Source organism: Spermophilus citellus (assembly GCF_964194105.1).
Source record: "Spermophilus citellus genome assembly, chromosome: 11".
Lineage (NCBI taxonomy): Eukaryota > Metazoa > Chordata > Mammalia > Rodentia > Sciuridae > Spermophilus > Spermophilus citellus.
This window is the reverse complement of record NC_138192.1, coordinates 75925262-75943365: the sequence shown is the minus strand read 5'-3', so window position 1 is coordinate 75943365 and position 18104 is coordinate 75925262. Positions and strand designations below refer to the sequence as shown.

The 18104-nt window shown below is 44.8% G+C and overlaps 1 protein-coding gene across 2 annotated transcripts in view; it reads right to left on the bottom strand.

The window, feature by feature from the left end:
• Positions 1-15883, bottom strand: part of ITGA6 (integrin subunit alpha 6) — a 77027-nt gene extending 61144 nt beyond the window's left edge. For both annotated transcript variants that reach the window (XM_081261411.1, XM_081261410.1), the window contains exon 1: positions 15483-15883. In XM_081261411.1, the coding sequence (XP_081117537.1) occupies positions 15483-15664 (182 nt within the window). In that variant the 5' untranslated portion in view covers positions 15665-15883. The remainder of the gene's footprint in view (positions 1-15482) is intronic.
• Positions 15884-18104: the final 2221 nt, after the last annotated feature.

Sequence of the window (18104 nt, the reverse complement as noted above, 5' to 3'; positions counted from 1 at the left end):
CTACCATGCACAAGGCCCTGGGTGGAATTCCTAGTAGTGCAAAGAAAAAGGAATAAGAACAAAAGCACTAGGGAAGCTATTTATAGCATAGAACAAGTTCTAAAATATGACAAGAGGAAAAAAAATAAGGTAAAGAATATGCCTGGCATGCTACCATACAGGTAGAAAATGTATATGCATATATCTGCTTATAAATATATGGGCAATATTTGTCTGTTTGCTATTGCTACACCAAAATGCCTGAAGCTGGATACTTTTAAAACTGAACTAAGTAAACCTCTTTTTTATAGGCTCAAAGTCCAAAATGAGGCAGCCGCTTTGTTTTGGCCTCTGATAAAGCTCATGACTAATGACATCACAGTGATGGGATGCATGCAGTCCTGAAGAGATCATGTGGCGAGATGGGAGCCAGAGAGAGTCAGGGGCCAGGCTCACTTGTTTTATACCAATTCATTCCAAGGGAACATATATGTTGGGTGTGTGTGTGTGTGTGTGTGTGTGTGTGTGTGTGTATTTTTGGTGGTGCTGGGGACTGAACCTAGGGCCTTTATATGCTAGCCCTTGAGAACTTTATTAATCCCTCCAGAAAGCTTGACCTAATGACCTCCCACTGGCCTCCCTACCAGGCCCCACCATCTCTCAATATCACTACACTGAAGATCAAGCCTTCCACACATGAACCTTTTGGGAACAACCCACATCCAACCCACAGCAGGAACCTCTGAAGGGATTCACAACAAACTGGTAAAACAATGGCTGCCTCCAGAAAGAATACAAACCAAGCATGGGAGGAGGACTTCCACCCTAACTCCTGGTGGCTTTTAAATCTGTATCATACATCACCTATTTACAATTTTTAAAAATGGTATCAGTCAATGGACACTGGATGCAATGGAAGTCTCACCAAGAAAATGACATACAGTTGCAGACGTAAAAATCAGTGGCCAGAAGTCATGAAGTAAACCTCATGGTTGCACAACACATGCTCATACTTGCTATCTTTGTGCAGCCAGTTTCAGGCAAAAAGTGGGGAAAAAAAAAAGATAGTCCATTCAAGAGGTATGACAACCCACCTAACGTGCGTAAACACACCTACTGTGCACCACCACTGTGCTGGCAACCTGGGCATGACAATGAAGTACAAATCCAAGGCAGAGGTTGGACGAGGAAAGGAAGTGCAAGTAGCTGAGAAAGTAGACAAGCTTTCCAAAAGAGTGAAGTGCAGTGTGAAATGTAGTGCCATCAACGAAATCTGTGGCACTGACAGCATTCTAGGGAACATCTCCACTACGGAAAAATATCCAACATGAACTCCTCACCCCCATATCCTCCTTTTGGAAGGGAATGAATTAGTCCAGTTCTGGGGAGTTCCAATATTGGAAGCTAAAATATGGAAAGTACTACTTCTAAATAGCTGTGGGGTCCTTCATCTTGGATGTCCAATCTACCTACATTGGTCACTTCCCGCAGGGAGGAGTTGGGTTTACCCAGCAGAGTGAGTCACAGCCTGAGTCAGGAACCTCGCCTTTCATGGACTCTAAAGCGATGAATGAGAGGTGTGGAGCAAACCAAGGCTCCTAGTTCAGAAAGGTAAGAGTGGGTGGAGACCAATATGGGGAACACACAGCTGCTTCTGCCTTTGTGGTCCTAAGGCAAATCCAGGCCTAGTTCCTGAGAGATAATTATCTCACAGCTCTCTAGGATGAGAGATCAGACAAGTTTGGAGGGATTTGGACAGATCTGCTTAAGCTCCTGGTGACATTTTATACAAATAAACACAGAGATTAGGTGGACCCCTGCATAGGAATGAAGGTGGGTCAAGGGCCTGAGTGGGAAACCAAATGGAAAAAACTGTGGACATGAAGGGGATTGTGGAAGTAGCCGTCCAGAGCAGTGAATGGCTATGACAAATCCTAGGTTGCTCTTTTTTTTTTTTTTTTGGTACTGGGGATTGAACCCAGAGGCACTTAATCATTGAGCCATATCCCCAGCCCTTTTTTTGTATTTTACTTAGAGACAGGGTCTCACTGAGTTGCTTAGCACCTCACTAAATTGCTGAGGCTGGCTTTGAACTCTCGATCCTCCTGCCTCAGTCTCCAGAGCCACTTGGATTACAGGCATTTGCCTCCATGCCCAGCAGCTGCTGTTTCTTCATCTATCTTTCTAGATCATTCCCTGGCTTCCTTCCCAACATATGCAGGTGGTAAATAATTTCAATAGTAAAGAAATTCAGAAAAGTTTCACTGGGCAGTGGAACTAAAATATGCCCAACTCTCTTGGTACACATGAGAATACCTGTGTCTTGGGTTTTGATTTCTTTTAAAGCATGTTTTTATTTTGAAAATGACAGGTGTCCAGTTCTATGTTATTATTCTACACAATAGGCCAACAAGGATCAACCAGACCCAAGTCCTTGCCTTCAGAGGCCTCAAAATCCAAAACTCTCAGTAAACTTCTATCGGATGCTTTCAAATGACTTTAAGAAAATTTCATGATGAAAACTAAGAACAAAGGACCTATTAAACTCATCAACAGGATCTGAGCAAAAGAGAAATATCTTTGGAAAAATCAATGACTTGAAGGTCAGAAAAGGAATTAAAAAAATATAAACCTGCTCTGAGTAATAGATTAACAAGGCTCCAAAGGAAGTAGGATGGGGGTAGGGCTGGTGAACAAGGAAAGTATTTGCAAGACAAGCTAAAGATGGCCTTACCACCAAGGGACAGCTGTTAGTGCAATTGGTGTTCCCTGAACAAACAGGCACTTCCTTTTGAACTTCGACCCCTAAATGTGCCATTGTCACATCAAACCCAGCGTCAGCTTTCAGTATGTGACTAGAGTCGCTCTATTTCATTTTAAAGCTACCAAGAGTTAGGAAGAAGTAGTAGCAACATGTAAGAAACACCCTAAGATGGCCAGGCTTTTTAGCCACTGCAATTTTCTCTTCAACACAATTAAAAACTTATTAAGACAACATCCTTTGGTTTCTCAAAAGATACTGATGAAGCACCCCCAGAATCCCACAGGTGGAATTCAGCACAACTATTTCATTCAACTAGCAGCAGTTTTATCAACCTAGAAAAACACATTGAACTGACACTGAATTTCAACTTCTACCATATATCTGATAAACTTAATTCCATTGCCTCTAGCCTGCATTAGGATATAGCATCAGATGATAGATAATTTACCACAATTCTATGCTTAGTTCAAGTCTAGCCCATCAGTATCTTATGGTGGTCATCATTCCTCAGCACTACAGAACAAGTTTAAGAAGTACAGGAGTGCTTCAGTATGAATATGTTAACACTACTCAACAGTACACTTAGAAGTGGTAACAATAATAATTTTCATAGTTTACCACAATTTCTTTTTAAAAAATGTATCAGGGTGTAAAGGTGGTTAGCCTAGTTCCTGTCATCTAGAAGTCTTTAATGTATTTGAGGAATTAAATCAACTCAAAGAGCTCTCCTCTTAGAGGCTCACAAACCAACAGGGATCTTTTCCATCAGGCAGAAATTTACAGAGAGCCTTCCACAGGTAAGGGGTTTGGCTGGGCCAAGAGGGCAAACAGGTGCTGCGGTAGGTGCAAACACCTGTATATGCGCAGAGGCTGACTTCTGTTGACTTGAGGAATTCTGAGACAGCTGGAAAAAAAAGTACTATAATCATTTAGAGGGCCTCCAATTATCAGGGGTAGGGGCAATAATGGCTACATATTTGCTCTCTCTATCCTAGGCCACTATGTGGAAGACATTTAAAAATAAAGATATTGTTCATGAAGGGCAAGGTTATTAAGCTAGGTTTCATTTTAAGAATTGGCTGATTTACTCACAGGTGCAAGTATGTGGCAGAGCATTAGGATAGGCTGGGTATCAGATAGCTAGGATTCAAGTTGCATATTGCCACTAACTTGCTGTCCCTAGACATCTTGGTGTCAGTCTTCCTTTCATAGGTTGGACTGGCTAGTGCTTCTCACACATTTTCAGTCAATGAAATTTTCTCAAACGTTCCACTCAATGATGGAGGGAGATGGGTGTATATGGTGGCATAGCACAAAGTGACTACCTTGAAATGTCTGTAAAACCCCGTTTCATATTAAAACTTACATATATTTCATCCTACACTCAAATGATGTAGACTTTAAAAAAACAAGAACACTAACCACCACGTCACCTCAGGAAGATGTTCCACTTTTGATTTGTGGCACACCCAGGGGAATGGATGCTGACATCCTGATTATTCATATTCTTATATCACTTCAAGATATTCCATTTCCTTTCAGATTTATATTTACCTCAAGTCCATACCACACATCTTGAATGAAGAGATTGAAAACTGACAGTCATTTAGAACCCCTAATGCTGACTTGGTCTCATTTTCCACACCCCAGAGAGAGACTCAGTAAGGCCATAGGTCATTTTTACTGACTCAATGCACTGACCATTGGACTAGGATCACAAAGACAGTCAACTGAGCCAGTGGGCACAGGAAGCAAAGACTAGGCTTTCCTGCCATGGAATTCTAGCGTTCACTTCTACCCTGTCCATCGCACGTCCACCACTCAATACTCTGGTATCCACCCCCTCTGCAGGACACTTGGAGACTGCACCAGTCAAGACAGTTCCAAACTCTGGAGCTGCTGCTACACGGGAAAAGATTTTGCCATACCTCAAACAAGCCTTGGAAGAACTTCACACAACAAAATGCTGCAGTTCTCTGTAGCTCAAATATAGTTTAAGGAAATGGAGTCTGCCAAACAATTTTAACACATTGCCATTTTCTCCTCCTCCAAGTCCCACATTTCCCCTTCCTCTCCTCAAGTAAACAATGGCATGGCTCCCATCTGCCTGTGAACTGCCCCAACTCCAACTGCAGCCCCCCACCATAGGAAAACTTAACCTTTGACCTGACCACCAAAGGGTAATCTCTGCTATCCACCAGACTGTAAAGATAAGAGCTACAAAACTGCCCGCATGTGAGAGAAAGACATTCCTATTTTAAGAAAGAACTCACAACTTTTACTGCACAACCCTTGAGGCAGGGTGACCAGCATCTCCATTTTAGTGATGAGGACAAGTCAACAGAATGTCATATGAATAGAAGGTGAGGAAGCTGGGTTTCAAGTCCATAGCCAACAGTCTCTAGGACTAAGTTGTTAGTCCCGTGAGGCCAACTTCTGTGCAAGTATCTAGTAACTTATGGCTAGTGACCTAATATTCACTGAGAAATCAGAAGCAACCAAAGAAATTCACACCCTCCCTCCAGGAGGCCTACCTTCCTACCTGCACCTGCACCTTAACATGCCTTCCTTTCTCAGACCGCGATCAGCTATCCATGTTCCAAGACACAGGCTAACTGCCTCACCTGCAATTCTACCCTTCCTACATTCACTTTTCCTTCTCTACTGAATCATCCTCAATGAACCAGCTTACTGGGACTCTCTCCCATCTTGGCCCCATTTTCCCTCCAGCTTCTTGGCTCTGCTCTCCTCCCCAGCAAACTTGAGAGTTTCTACTCTGTCTACAGTCCTTCCTCTCCTGTCTCTCACAAACCTACTCCAGTTGGCAATGTTCCTGTGCTCCTCCTCAGTAAGCTTAGGTGTCATTTGACGCTAGTGACCCACGCTCCCATCTGAAACCCCTGCATCAGGTGGCTTCCAGGACAGTACTTCTACTCTTCCCACCTTGCTGGAGCTGGCTGCCCTCCTCTCCCTAACTCCCACATGGAGAAGCCCCAGGGTGCAGTCCTTAGCCTGCATTTAGTGATCTTGGTGATCTCATTTAGTTCGACATTCTAAATAAAACCGACAAGCCCTTATTATTTATTTGTTGTTTTTAGATATCGAAGCCCTTATTTTTGTCCTTAACCCACCCTTTCCACCTGAACTTCAGCCTCGTTCAACTGCCCATTAATAACTCCACTTGAGTGTCTAACATCTCAAATCCAGTGTGTCAAAATCAATACTCCTACTCTTCCCCCAAAATCTATCCTTCTCATCACCCTCCCTAAACCATAATACAACTTCATCCTTCCAGCTACTCAGGCCAAAACCTTGGACACCTTCTCTTCTGTTCTCTGCCTCTCACACCTCCATGGAGTCCATGGGAAATCCCATTGACTCTACTTTCAAAACATCCAGAATCCAACCGCTTACTATCATCACTACTACTACGTTGGTCCCAACCACCATCCCCCTCTCACCTGTCATTACAGAATCCCCTTAATCACCATCACTACTTCTTTCCTTGCTCAGTCCATCCTCATTGTAGCAGCCAGAGAAATCCAAGTCAGAAAGTGTCATACTCTTCTCAGAACCTGACAATGGCTTCCCATCTCTTTTTGACCCACCAGGCCCTGCAGAGTCTACTCTCAAGGAGACTCCTTGCTGCCTCGTTTTCCTGACATGCCAGGCATGCATGCTGCTCTCTCAAGGCCCTTGCACTCTCTGTTCTGCCAAGAATGCTCTTCCCGCAGAGGTCTTCCCTGGCTCTCCCATTGCCAGCCACTCCCCACCCCCTACTGTTAGGGTCTGTAAACAAGTCAAGATGGCGCCTGGCATTTTGCCAGAGGGAGTGGTTTGTGAAGTAATGCCAGCCAGCCATTAAGTGTGGAGATTCCTTATTGGTTGACTGCTGTATCTAGTTTATGTTAATTAAGATAAGCTGTGTGGAATGTATATATACCCCTCCTGTCCTACAATAAACGGCTCCCACTCCTGCTTTATCAATGTACACAGTTGCTCGTCACCACCCCCCCCCCCCCGTTATTTTGCTGCAGCCAGACTGCAGCACCCTACTCCCTTCCCTTCCTCTATTATTTATTGCCATCTAAATTCTGCACTTATTACTTTGTTGTTGTCTGTCTTCTCGGTCAGAACCTACATAGGGATTTTATTGTTTGCTGCTGTACCTCTAGCGCATGCTCAGTGATATCTGTTCATCTGTGACAGAACTATTTCTACAGGGAGCAGGGAAGCTGGCTATGGTTTCTCTGGCAAATCTAGAGCACAGTCCCTTCAAAGTCTTCACTTCTCTCTCATGTTCAAACAGGAATAAAACTCCCGATGTCTTTTAGATTGAAATGGAAAACAAATATAAATCAATACACATGCACACACCAAAAAATGAACTTACAGAGACCAGTTTCTTATTCTAAGTTATAGAAAAACCGTGTGACAGCTCCTGGTGGGGGCAGGAATCACCATCTGCCAAAGCTCACCTCTTGGGATCATTCTCTAGGGAGGGTCCCTAGAAAGCCTCTCCATACACTTTACAAGCCCTTTCTCAGTCCTCAGCAGCAGCCCTAGCAAGCATTAGAAAGTTCTTGTCTTTCTAAATTGGTTTATCTGATGAAGTATTGAAGTGACCTTACCTTGTCCTAGACATTAAAATGTTTCTCTGATCCCTAAAGTCCCCTCCTGCCTTTGCATCTACTTCAGCAGATCTCCTTCATCCTTCCCCAATGCCTAGTCCTTGAGCATCTAGAAGAGCCCAGCACAGTCCAGACTGATCTCTGCACTTCAAATTCATGTAAGGCCTCTTTATCACTCTGGTTGTTATATTTTGGATCATAAATGTCCTCCAAAGGCACATACACCAAAGGCTTGATCACCAGCCTGTGGCACCATTAGGAGGTGGTAGAACCTAGTGAAAAGAAGTTAGTCACTGGTGTCCCTGAAAGTGGTACTGGGATCCTCATCCCTGCCTCTCCCTGTTTTCTGTTCACCATGAGGCGAGCAACTTTGCTTTACCATGTGCTCCCTGTCATGGTGTTCTGCCTCACCACAGGACTTTAAAAAAAAAAAAATTCATGTAGCCAACTGATCAGACTGAAACCTTCCCTCCTTTTAAGTAAGTTGGTTTTCTCAGGTATTTTGTCATAGCAATAGAAGGCTGATTAATACAATCAATCTTAAAGTCCGTTAAGTTCTCAGCTTCTTTCCAATTATTGTCTTAGGTTGGCTCCTGGGCCTAGTATCACTAGCAGTCACAAGTCAGTGACATTTACCTAGAATTATGTCTCTGAATGTCCATCTGATCATATCTGAGCTTCTTTAAACTTTCCCTTACTTGCAAACTCAGGTTGTTTTGTGTTACAGCAACGCTTGATTCCTTAAGCACTATACACAGATCTCTATAGCTCATCTCCTCTTCAGGTCTTCCATATCTTTTTCCTACCTATCTCTAATCTCTCTAGAGTCTTGGAGATTTCTCAACATTTCCATTCCACTACTTTGATGTTTCAATATCTTTGTTCTGAAGAAACAAGCAACCACACTGCCAACAGAAGGGAGGTCTGGCCATCATCCGACAGACACATGGCAGGAACAGGCCGAGGAAAGACTTTTCCCTCTCCTCATTACAGAGAAATGGGGACAGGATGGCCCCCTCATTCCACACCTCTGCCTATAATTCTATTGGATCCTTTAGTTCATTTTATATCATGGTACTTTCCAGGACCACAGAAAACGAACTCTTTGATCAACAGCAGCATGACCCAAAAAGGGTTTGATCTGCAAGGACCGAGTGGGTATTTGGTTCATTTTAGACCCAGAGTAAGATGTCACTGTTTATTACATTTTAGACCCAGAGTAAGATGTCACTGTTTACTTCATTTCCATGACGCCCTCATTATGAGTCTGCTTTTCAAAATGAAGAAACCAGAGTGACCTTGATATCACTAAGCAAAGCAAACAGGCCTTGAGTAAACAGGCATTACCCTATGCTTCATTTTCTCCTTATATCACAAACCAATGTGCCCCTTCCTAATTATTCCAAGGTTTATTTTTGTCTCTATACTCCCAGGGTTAGAAAGCCTATTTCTCCAAAAGTTTTTTTCTTATACTATATCTGACATGGCTTTTCATAAAAAGTGAGCTTCAGACTATATGACATGCAACATAATCTACCTGGTTGGCAAGTAAACATGCAGATACTCGTGGCTTCACATCACTTTGTTTTCTCCCCTCTGTGTGACTGCTTTTAGTGTCACTTCTCCTCTACCTCAAAATTCAGAACAGTCTTCTTTAGCATTCAGTTGGGTTTAGAGACTCACAAAGTTTTTTTTTTAAAATGGTCTTTTTGCCAATTTGGGAATCAATGATGTGACAGCAGCAACCAACACTGAACTCCAGCATGAATGTAAGGTGGGCAGGAGGTGGCGGGGGAGGGGTCTGCTCCCACTCCAGCCCATGGAAGGTGGTATTCTATAAACTTGTCAACCTCAGGATTTTGATGTGCTGATTTGGGACTGTCTCGCTTCCTTTATCTAAACAGAAAAGCCAGATAGCAATAGATCAGATAGTGGTCATTCCACCCTGTTATTAGGCTGACAGGAACTAAGTCTGGTGAAGGGCCCATCTGCCTGCCTCAATTCAGGACAAATTAACAATTAGCCTCTGACATCAGTTCCAAGAGACCACTGTTTACAATTCTCAATGCCAGTTTAACAAACAAACCTAAGAAAAAAAACTACTTCTACAATTTGACCAAGTATTATCCAACCATAGGCAGTTTCCCTGTCAATAATCAGATCTATTTCCATGCAAGCTCCTTCCTACCACACATCAATGCCAAGCAAAAGATGAAGGAAAATAAATCATCAACCCTGCCCTGAGTAGTAGGCAAATGACCTAGCCTCCCAAGGATAAGGATGGGCATGTTTTCAGAGCCAGAGGTCTGAGGAATCCTGGAAAGCAGACTGCCCAATCCACCCTCAGAGGGTATTCCAGGCTCTGGGCCCAGGGAGTCTCGTCATTCCTGGGCACCCATCGGCCCATTCATCACCTCTGAAAACTGAAACCTCCCTGGGATTTATTTACTGCTTGGTAGCTACAGAAGACTATAGGGTATAGTTCTTCTGAGATGTACCTTCCAACATATGGTAACTGAATTAAAGAAAAGGAAAACGTACACTTAACTAGTATAAAAATCAAACCCAAAAAGGGAAAGCACATCTAGTGCACAGGCGGGCAGCATGGGAGATGTGGATAGAAGAACTGGCCACATCCCCTGTATGACCTGGTGTCCACATTTCTTTAACTGAACAAAGGGCTTACTGCAGGCCAGAACTAGTCTAAGGATGATTATCCTTGCTTTATAGCCCAGGAAAGGGAGGCATGAAGAGGTTAGGTAACTGTATCATGTCATAGCTAGCAAATGGCAGAACCAGAGTTGGCCCTGCTGGCCCTAGACTCAGTTCTTACCCATTACACTATGTGCTGCCTTCTGCATAAAGGTGACTGTAAACTTACACTGCAGGAACAGAATCCTGGAGCACACTTTGGAGCAGATCTGGGCTGAGAGAATCCCACCTTTCATAAAAAGAGTCCCCAAGTAGCAACCCTGATGACATTTAAGAATCCCTAAGGATCCTTCCAGTCATAAAGTTATTAATTATAGAGTTGTACCCAAATCCAAAAGGGGAAAATAGGCAAGGGGGGGGGGAGGGGTGCATTGGCCCCTTACAATTTCCTATAGTACTCAATCTTTACCATCCTCCCAAGAGGCTGGTGGGAGTGTCACACAGGCCTCCAGACCCCCATTCTGTAGCTCTTAGGACCCCCACCAAGGGGCGAGCAGCCTCTCCCCTATTCCATCTAAAGAATTAAATATATCTAAGATTCCCTTGCTATCCTTGAGTAATTAAACTGTTCACTATCACTTCACAAGTGCCCTAGCGTGCTTATTCCCATTTGACCCCCAACCTAGTCAAGCTGCTTTCAGGACTTCAATGCTCCAGCCATGCTTCTCTAGCTAGATTCCTTGTAACCAACAACCTGGCATCCTGAACACCCACTGTAGTGCAGGTCAACCTGTATCTCTGGGGTTAAGTTCTAAAGTCTGCCTCTAGGGCAAAAGCCAAGTGTAGTAAAAAAAAAAAAAAAAAAGAAATCATTCACGAAAATCCCTGAGCTGGGACATGGGCCCTTAAACTCAACCAGCAAGAATTCTTGTGTGACTTCGCATTACAGCTATAGCCTCCATTGCCCTCGGCACAGCGGGTCACCAAGGCCTGAGCAGGGAAGGGCAAAGGGTTAAATAAAGGGACTTCTCCCTCTCTTTACCCTCAGCAAAAGAGTTGATTTCACAAGTTAAATTGAGTGTATGATACGACTTCATGGTACTTGCAAGGCACAGGCTAGGTGCTATCAGGCAAAGAAATGAGCATAAGATCCCTGCCCTCACATAAGCTGTAATCCAGATGGGAGAGAGGAGACCATCCCTGAAGATGAAGGACAATAGTCAAACATCATAACTGTCAGTTACGTTGCTATCAATAGTCACAGGAAGAAGTTGCTGTGGAGTAGGACAGGTTCTTGAGATTTGATTAGATTCTTTCTTTAGATGGGCTGACTCAGCACTCACCAGTGTTTCAGGCACAACTGGCCTATCATCCAAGCATATGATGGTATTTTGTTTTGTCTCCAGTGTCCCTCTTAGAAATACCACAGAATTCACTGGCCATGTAAGATGTTAGGTCAAGGTCCTTGGGGAACCTTGTACCACAGTTTCAATACTCCGATTATAAAAAACAAATTAAATCTCAACATAGTGTTAGGCTTAAACAGTCTATACTCTAGATGAACTGCTTCATTGTAATAGAGAATCTTATTCTATGACCCTTGAACCCGACTTTCCCAGCAAATTATTCATACCACATAAATACTTTGACCCTTTCTTCCAAACCTGTCATTACCTGGATGGTCTCACACCAGTCTGTTAAAATTAAACCCACCTATTTCTGCTTGTTTGCAGATTCTTAAGACTTCCTCCAAGTCTTCTTGCCCATTTTGGATTTTTCTCTGCTCTCAGGACTCAAGGTGACCCAGCAACACCTGAAAGATGGCCCTGTGCCACATGGCTCTCTTGAAGAATGAATGAATGCAAGGAAGCAAGTGCTTAGGTACACATCCTGGACACAGTCTAATCCCTGGCTAGCAAGTCGCACTCCAATGCACTTTTTCAGAAGTAAGGTCCTTAAACTTGATCCATGGCCAGTTGGAATAAGGGTCAATAGGAAGAGAGTCCAGGCACCAACATTTAAATAGACAACCCTGACCCATATGGGAAGCAGTTTAATAAATCAACACAATATAGTACATTTCCAAAAGTCAAAAGCTTGCCAACTTCTCCAGGTCTAAAGGATATTTCTGATTTTTCCTTTTAGAGAGGGCATGAGCATGAGTCAGAAATACCAACTTCAAATCCAGATCCGTTAAGATTCTGTGTAAACAGCTGTGAGACTTTGGAAACGTCTTCACAACTTGCAACTTCTAGTTTTTTCATCTGTAAAGGGAGTCAGACTAGATGATATTCAGTTAAGAAAATATGATTTAAATGCTAGGACATTGCAGGTCTGAGTAAATCTAAGAACAAACATCATGGAGTCATAAAAATAGTGATGATGGGCCTGGAAAACTTCTAGAACATAGTGGTGATCAGAGAGAAGAAAGTGAGACTTAGGAGCCATTCAAAAAATCACTGACACTTCATTCTCCTTCTAGGTCCTACCCTATGGTCATACAGACCCATCTCTCCAGAAGGGCTGGGGAATGATTCATAGGATGCATACACCCACAGTCCTCACCTCCACATACCTTCCACCTTTCTGGATGACTCAACTTTAACTACCTAAGAGAAATTAAAGAGTCCAAAGCACTCAGACCTTGACCTCAGTCACTTCAGATGACCAGCTAATAATCATCTTTCGGAATCTGAAACTTCTGGAGGAAGTTTTACACCATTCCCTTAAGTCTGATGGCTCCTAGAGCTTTAAGAACATCCAATGTGTTTAAGGGCTTTAAGACACAGTATTATTCTGTCATAGAATCTTAACTAGTGTTAAAGATATTATTAAATATTTAGGTTGCATTGTAGAAAATTTAAACCATGAAAATCTATAATGGGTTTTCTATAACAGAATATTTATCTAATATTCCCACACATCTGTGATATTTTACTTCTATCTCAAAGTCATTTGTTCATTAAATTTACTTTTGTTATGAGTCTAATTACAATTCATTGATGTAACTGCTTTAAGTTTCATAAATGTGATTGAGAATTTAAGATAGGAATCAACCAGACCAACAACAACCTTTGGCTTTACTATTTGGCAGTAATACAGTCACAGAATATCAGAATACCTATGCAATACCTGACACACAGTAACTAAGAACACAGATACTGCTTTTAAATTTATCATTAACACCTACCATTTGGTCAGCAAGTATCCTTGCTGAGGAGGCACTGAGTACTCTGCATGTCCCTTTAATCCTCTCAACAACCCTATTAAACAGTGTATCTCCTTTATTATATCTTTATTTTATAGATAAAGAAACTAAAGTTCAAAGTAAATGAACATTTACTAAATGGCCAAGAAGGGACACTCTCCACCAGTTTCCTGAAATATTCCTATTCATCTTTTCCACGGAGTTTAGGAAACCTGACCAGTTGTTTTAATCTCACTGGCTCTATTATCCACATCCTTGTTACTAGGGACAAGGGATGTGATACGGGATGCATATGCTGGTTCTCCTGGGAGGACCACTGCTACTCCTGAAGCTGGAGTACTCTAGGAAAGTGTGGGGCAACACCAGTCACAAACCACTGTCACCTAACAGTGTGGTTACTGCCTCTGGGCTCCAGAGAAAGACACAGTCCCCTTAAGGTGGCCCTTTTCCCATCTGATGGTCTGACCAGCTACTCCCCTCAGTGAGCCCTAAAGAAAAGCATTTCTATTAGAAGGCCTCAAGCCCAGTCACAAGCTTCTTACCCTGGGGAAGGCCTGCAGCAGCTCTAATACCAGAGAAGCCCAGCAGCAGTGACAAGTTAGAGCAGGCATGTTGCTCACATTCATGACAGAGATTCCTGGCTAAAGGCACACTGTGCAAATCTCCATCCCAAGGACAACTCTTGCCCCAGTGCTTCCCCTTCACATCTCCTTGGACAAGTACGCCCAAAAAGCCAGAATGCCAAGGGGAATACATTCCCTCTGCTGGCCCACAGGCACTTGTGCACTAACAAGTTCAAATCATGTGGGTGAAAACACAGCTACACACAGTATTCTAAGACACTAAATGTCATCCATTAACTGAATTAGCAGAAACCACCTTTCATTTCAGATTTACAGCCTAACAATTTCTTCTATGAGAAAGCAGAGTATAAGCGGCTGGCCAGGCCTGCAAACTCAGACCACCTGCCTGCAGACGCCCCTCCCTCAGCTAGTGTCTCTGCTTCACCTAGCAGGTGTTGTCAGAAAAAAAAAAAATGACTTTTAGATGCGGATGTACACAACGTTCCAAATTCCAACGATATTAACCAATGAAATCAATGTTCCCACCAGCTCCAAAGTCCCAAAAGAGGGACAGTAAAATATCCTTCATGCTGTGGCTGCACTTTTGCTTTCTCCGGTCTGTTGGTTCTGGAAGGACCTGGGTTCAACTAAAGGCCTGGGTGGGGAGGGGGTCCTTTTGTTGTTTAGAGTCTGTTTTTCCGTAGCACGGATCAAGAATGCAGCCCCACAGCGATTAAGGAGGCTTAGCTCCAGAATACCCTCTTGGGTCTAAAGAGATCATGTGGGAACCAAATAGTTTTTAAAAGAAAAGGAGAGGCAAAGAGCACCGGTCTCCACTTTCTCCTCTGAAGAGCACAGCCCTGGTGGGGGGGTTGTCACTTCCGAACCTTGTTTGCTAAGTCTCAGCTCAAGATCAGACATTTTGCTTTTAGCCCCTCGGCTGAGCCTGCCCAGTGCAGGGGAGCAGCGGCCGAACAATTGATTAGGGGACCAGGCGGGGGCTAGGCACACCACTCAGAGAGACTGACTTTCTTAACTTATCTAGTTCTGTGAACAGGTGCTTGGTTAATTCCACCTTCCAAAAGGGGGGTGGGAAGCGAGTAAAAGTATCCCCTCTAGGAGCGTACGCCCTGAGGGTAAAGTCACCCAAGACACTAAGGAAAGTGTCTTTCCAACTTCCGCAGAGCGCGCGAGTTCGCCCGGGGACCGGGTGTCCTGTGAGTTTGGGAAAGGCCTGGAACGTCGCTCCAGCAGCGATGCTATGACCCTGCCTCCCACCCCCTTCACCAAACACACACGTGAAGATCAGAAAGCGTGCCACCTGCTGGGGTTCCAACAAACAGGCCCGGAGGGAAGAACCGGCAGAAAGTACTAAGTTTTCTTTTTTAAAAGTAAACTCTCCGGGGGCCCAGGGTGCCGTCCGCCGAGGTCCGACCTCAGGTTCTCCTCCTCCGAGGGCTGCACAGCCGAGGCACCAGCGCGAGGTGCGCAGCGGGGCGTGAGGGCGGTGGGCGCGGCTTACTCGCGACCCCCGGACCCACTGAACCGTGGGGCCTGAGGAGTCCCGGGAAGGGTAGGGGTAGAGCCGGCCGGCGGGCTGCCGACAGGCGGGAACAGGGCGCGCCCTCGCCCCTCCTCGCGCGGGCCCGCGCCCCGGTGGGGGTGGGAAGAGTCGGGGAACTCACAGCCGCTTGTCCTCTGGCTGTAGCTGCCAGTGCATGGCCAACGAGAAGCCGAAGAGGCTCCCGCGATCCCCAGATTTCCGGATCACATTGTCCTCGCGGGTGTCCAAGTTGAAGGCTGCGCCGAGCCGGGGCAGGAGCCCCGCCGACAGGTAGAGCAGGCACAGCTTCCCCGCGGCCGCCATGGGCGGGCGCACGGAGAGGGGAGCAGGGACCTGCAGCGGCCGCCGTGCGCTCCGGGCCGGGTCTGAGGCTGCCTGCCGTGCTGCAGCGGCCGCGGCCACCTTCGCCTCCTCTCGCCACTTCGCCCGGCCCCACCCCCGGGACGGGTCGCGCTCTATGTCCTGCCGCTCCCCCTCGCCGGCAGCTCCGGACCGCTGAATGAGCTCCTTGTTCTCTGGAGACTAGCAAGCGTTTTATCAAGTGACGAGGACGCCGGCCCCGCCCCTCCCCACCCCGCTGGCCCCTCCTCGCGCTCCCTGGGCCGGGCCAAGCCGCCGGCACCTTCCCGACCGCCCCGGCTGTAGAGCGCCAGGCTCCTCGCCCTCTCCCGCCGCCCTTCACCTGCCCGGAAGCAGCGATGCGGGAGAGTTGGAGGGAGCTCCGGGCCGAGACGCTCATCCGGCCACCCCCTCTGGAGAAAAGCTCTTGAGTTGTGGTTGTGCGGTGCAGGGCTGAGAGAGAAGGATGTTACTACCTGTCAGTAAAGATAAGTGCGGGCGGTGCGCCGGCTTCTTTGCCCTAAGCAGCCTGTTACTGAAGCTGTGAGCCCACGTGCAAATGCACACTACAGTCATTCATTCTCTAAGGGCTCGTGGAGTGTTTAACGTGTCCCAACACTTGAAGACTGGAGCTGCATACTTTTTGGCTCTTCGAATACCTAACCGTCAAAAATGATGATAGTACACACACTGTGATAGTGCTATACAATTTACAAAGCACAGCCCTTACCTCAGTTAATCCTAACAATCCTATTACGTGGTCATTTTCTTTTTGCAAATGAGAAAACCGAAGTTTAGCTTTGCCCAGATCACCCAAGGATCTGGAAGTCATCCTGAGGTCAAAAATTTAAAACTTGGTTTCCAAGTGTTCTGATGCTAGGAAGAAACCCCTCAGCCATAAAGGATGAGTGTTTCAAAGTGGCGCTTAGGAGCTCAGGCCTTGCCCCCTCGATAGCCCTAAATTCCTGGTCTAGTTAGGAGAAAAACTTCCAGACCCAGAGGCAGTTAGTTCTGAGGTCAATGTGGGTGGCCTGAAGGTTCCTGCCTCCAGGGCATAGGCTGGAGCCTCTCTGGGGGACTTAATTCATCAATGATTCAAAACCAGGGGAGAGAGAATTTAATTCAGGTGTACTCTGAGCTTGGATGAGAAAAAAAATTTACTTAAAAATTTTTCACCAACATCTGAGATTTAGTATTTCCTTGCATTAGGAATGTAGGCAACAAACCACAGTGGTAGAAGAATAAGTATCAATAACCTAGTCACGGGTAGAAACTAAGTTTTTTACTTGACATTACAGTTGTTACAAGTATTAAAATAGTTATTAGAACCCTCAGATCTTTCTTGTATGTCAAAAAAGAAGTTTACATATTGCTATAGCACAATTTTTAAAAACATTTTGCTAACTGTATTACAATATGATTGGTTTCCTTTGTGAATCCATGTATTTTATTTTGTGTGTCTGAAACCTTCTTCCAAGAGAGGTCCATAGTTAATAGCAACCTTCCAAAAGGGCCTGTGGCATGAAAAGGTTGAGAAGTGCTGATCTGAAGGCTCTTGGAATGTCCTCATTGGAACCTGACATTCTTGCATTGGAAACAGAAGCAGGGCACAGTCCCAGGGGAAGAGCTAGAGCTGTGTGCAGTCTTCCTCACCTCAAGAATTTGGACCAAGGAACAGCCTGAATCACTCAGAAAAACTGTGTGAATACAATCAAGGGTCCCCACAGGTGGTAGCAGCTGCTAGAGTGAGTCCCTCAGTAAATGTGTACGCCTTCCTTGCCAATCAGTAACTCCAGGCAAATATAGTCCAAAGTAGGATATGGTGGCTTTAAATGCAGTGGATTATCTTGGAAATCACACTGTTTTAACAAATGCTGGTAAGGTTGAGAAACTACTAGAAATGATCATCTAGTAAATTAGGGAATATCTGCAGTATAATTTTTCATGTTAGTTGCAGGTTAGCCTTTCTTCTTCATGATAAACATGGTATTGCAGAGAGAGGGTCTATGCTATTATGGTTGAGTATAGTGAACCTCACAGCAGGGCGTTACTCAGTCTGAAACCAGCAACATGGCTGCAGTGGTAACTGAAATAGTTCTGATATGGTTGATAGAAAGCTGTTGCCCTGAGCTCCTCAAGTGCAATAGCTCCTACCCTGCTCACTTTCCTAAGACTCACTTTCCTAGGACTCAACCCTTAAGGGCTCCTTCTGATTGTGTATACCCATGTCATATCAGCAGTTAACTACTCTAAAAATTATCCCTATCTTCTAATTCTGTGAAGTATTTTTCACTTCCTTCCTAAGATGTATTTGATAAGTGATGTATGAACGGCCAGAGTTATCTACTTGATTTCAAACACTGATTTTGCTCAAATTGAAATTCTAACATTAAACTTAAATATC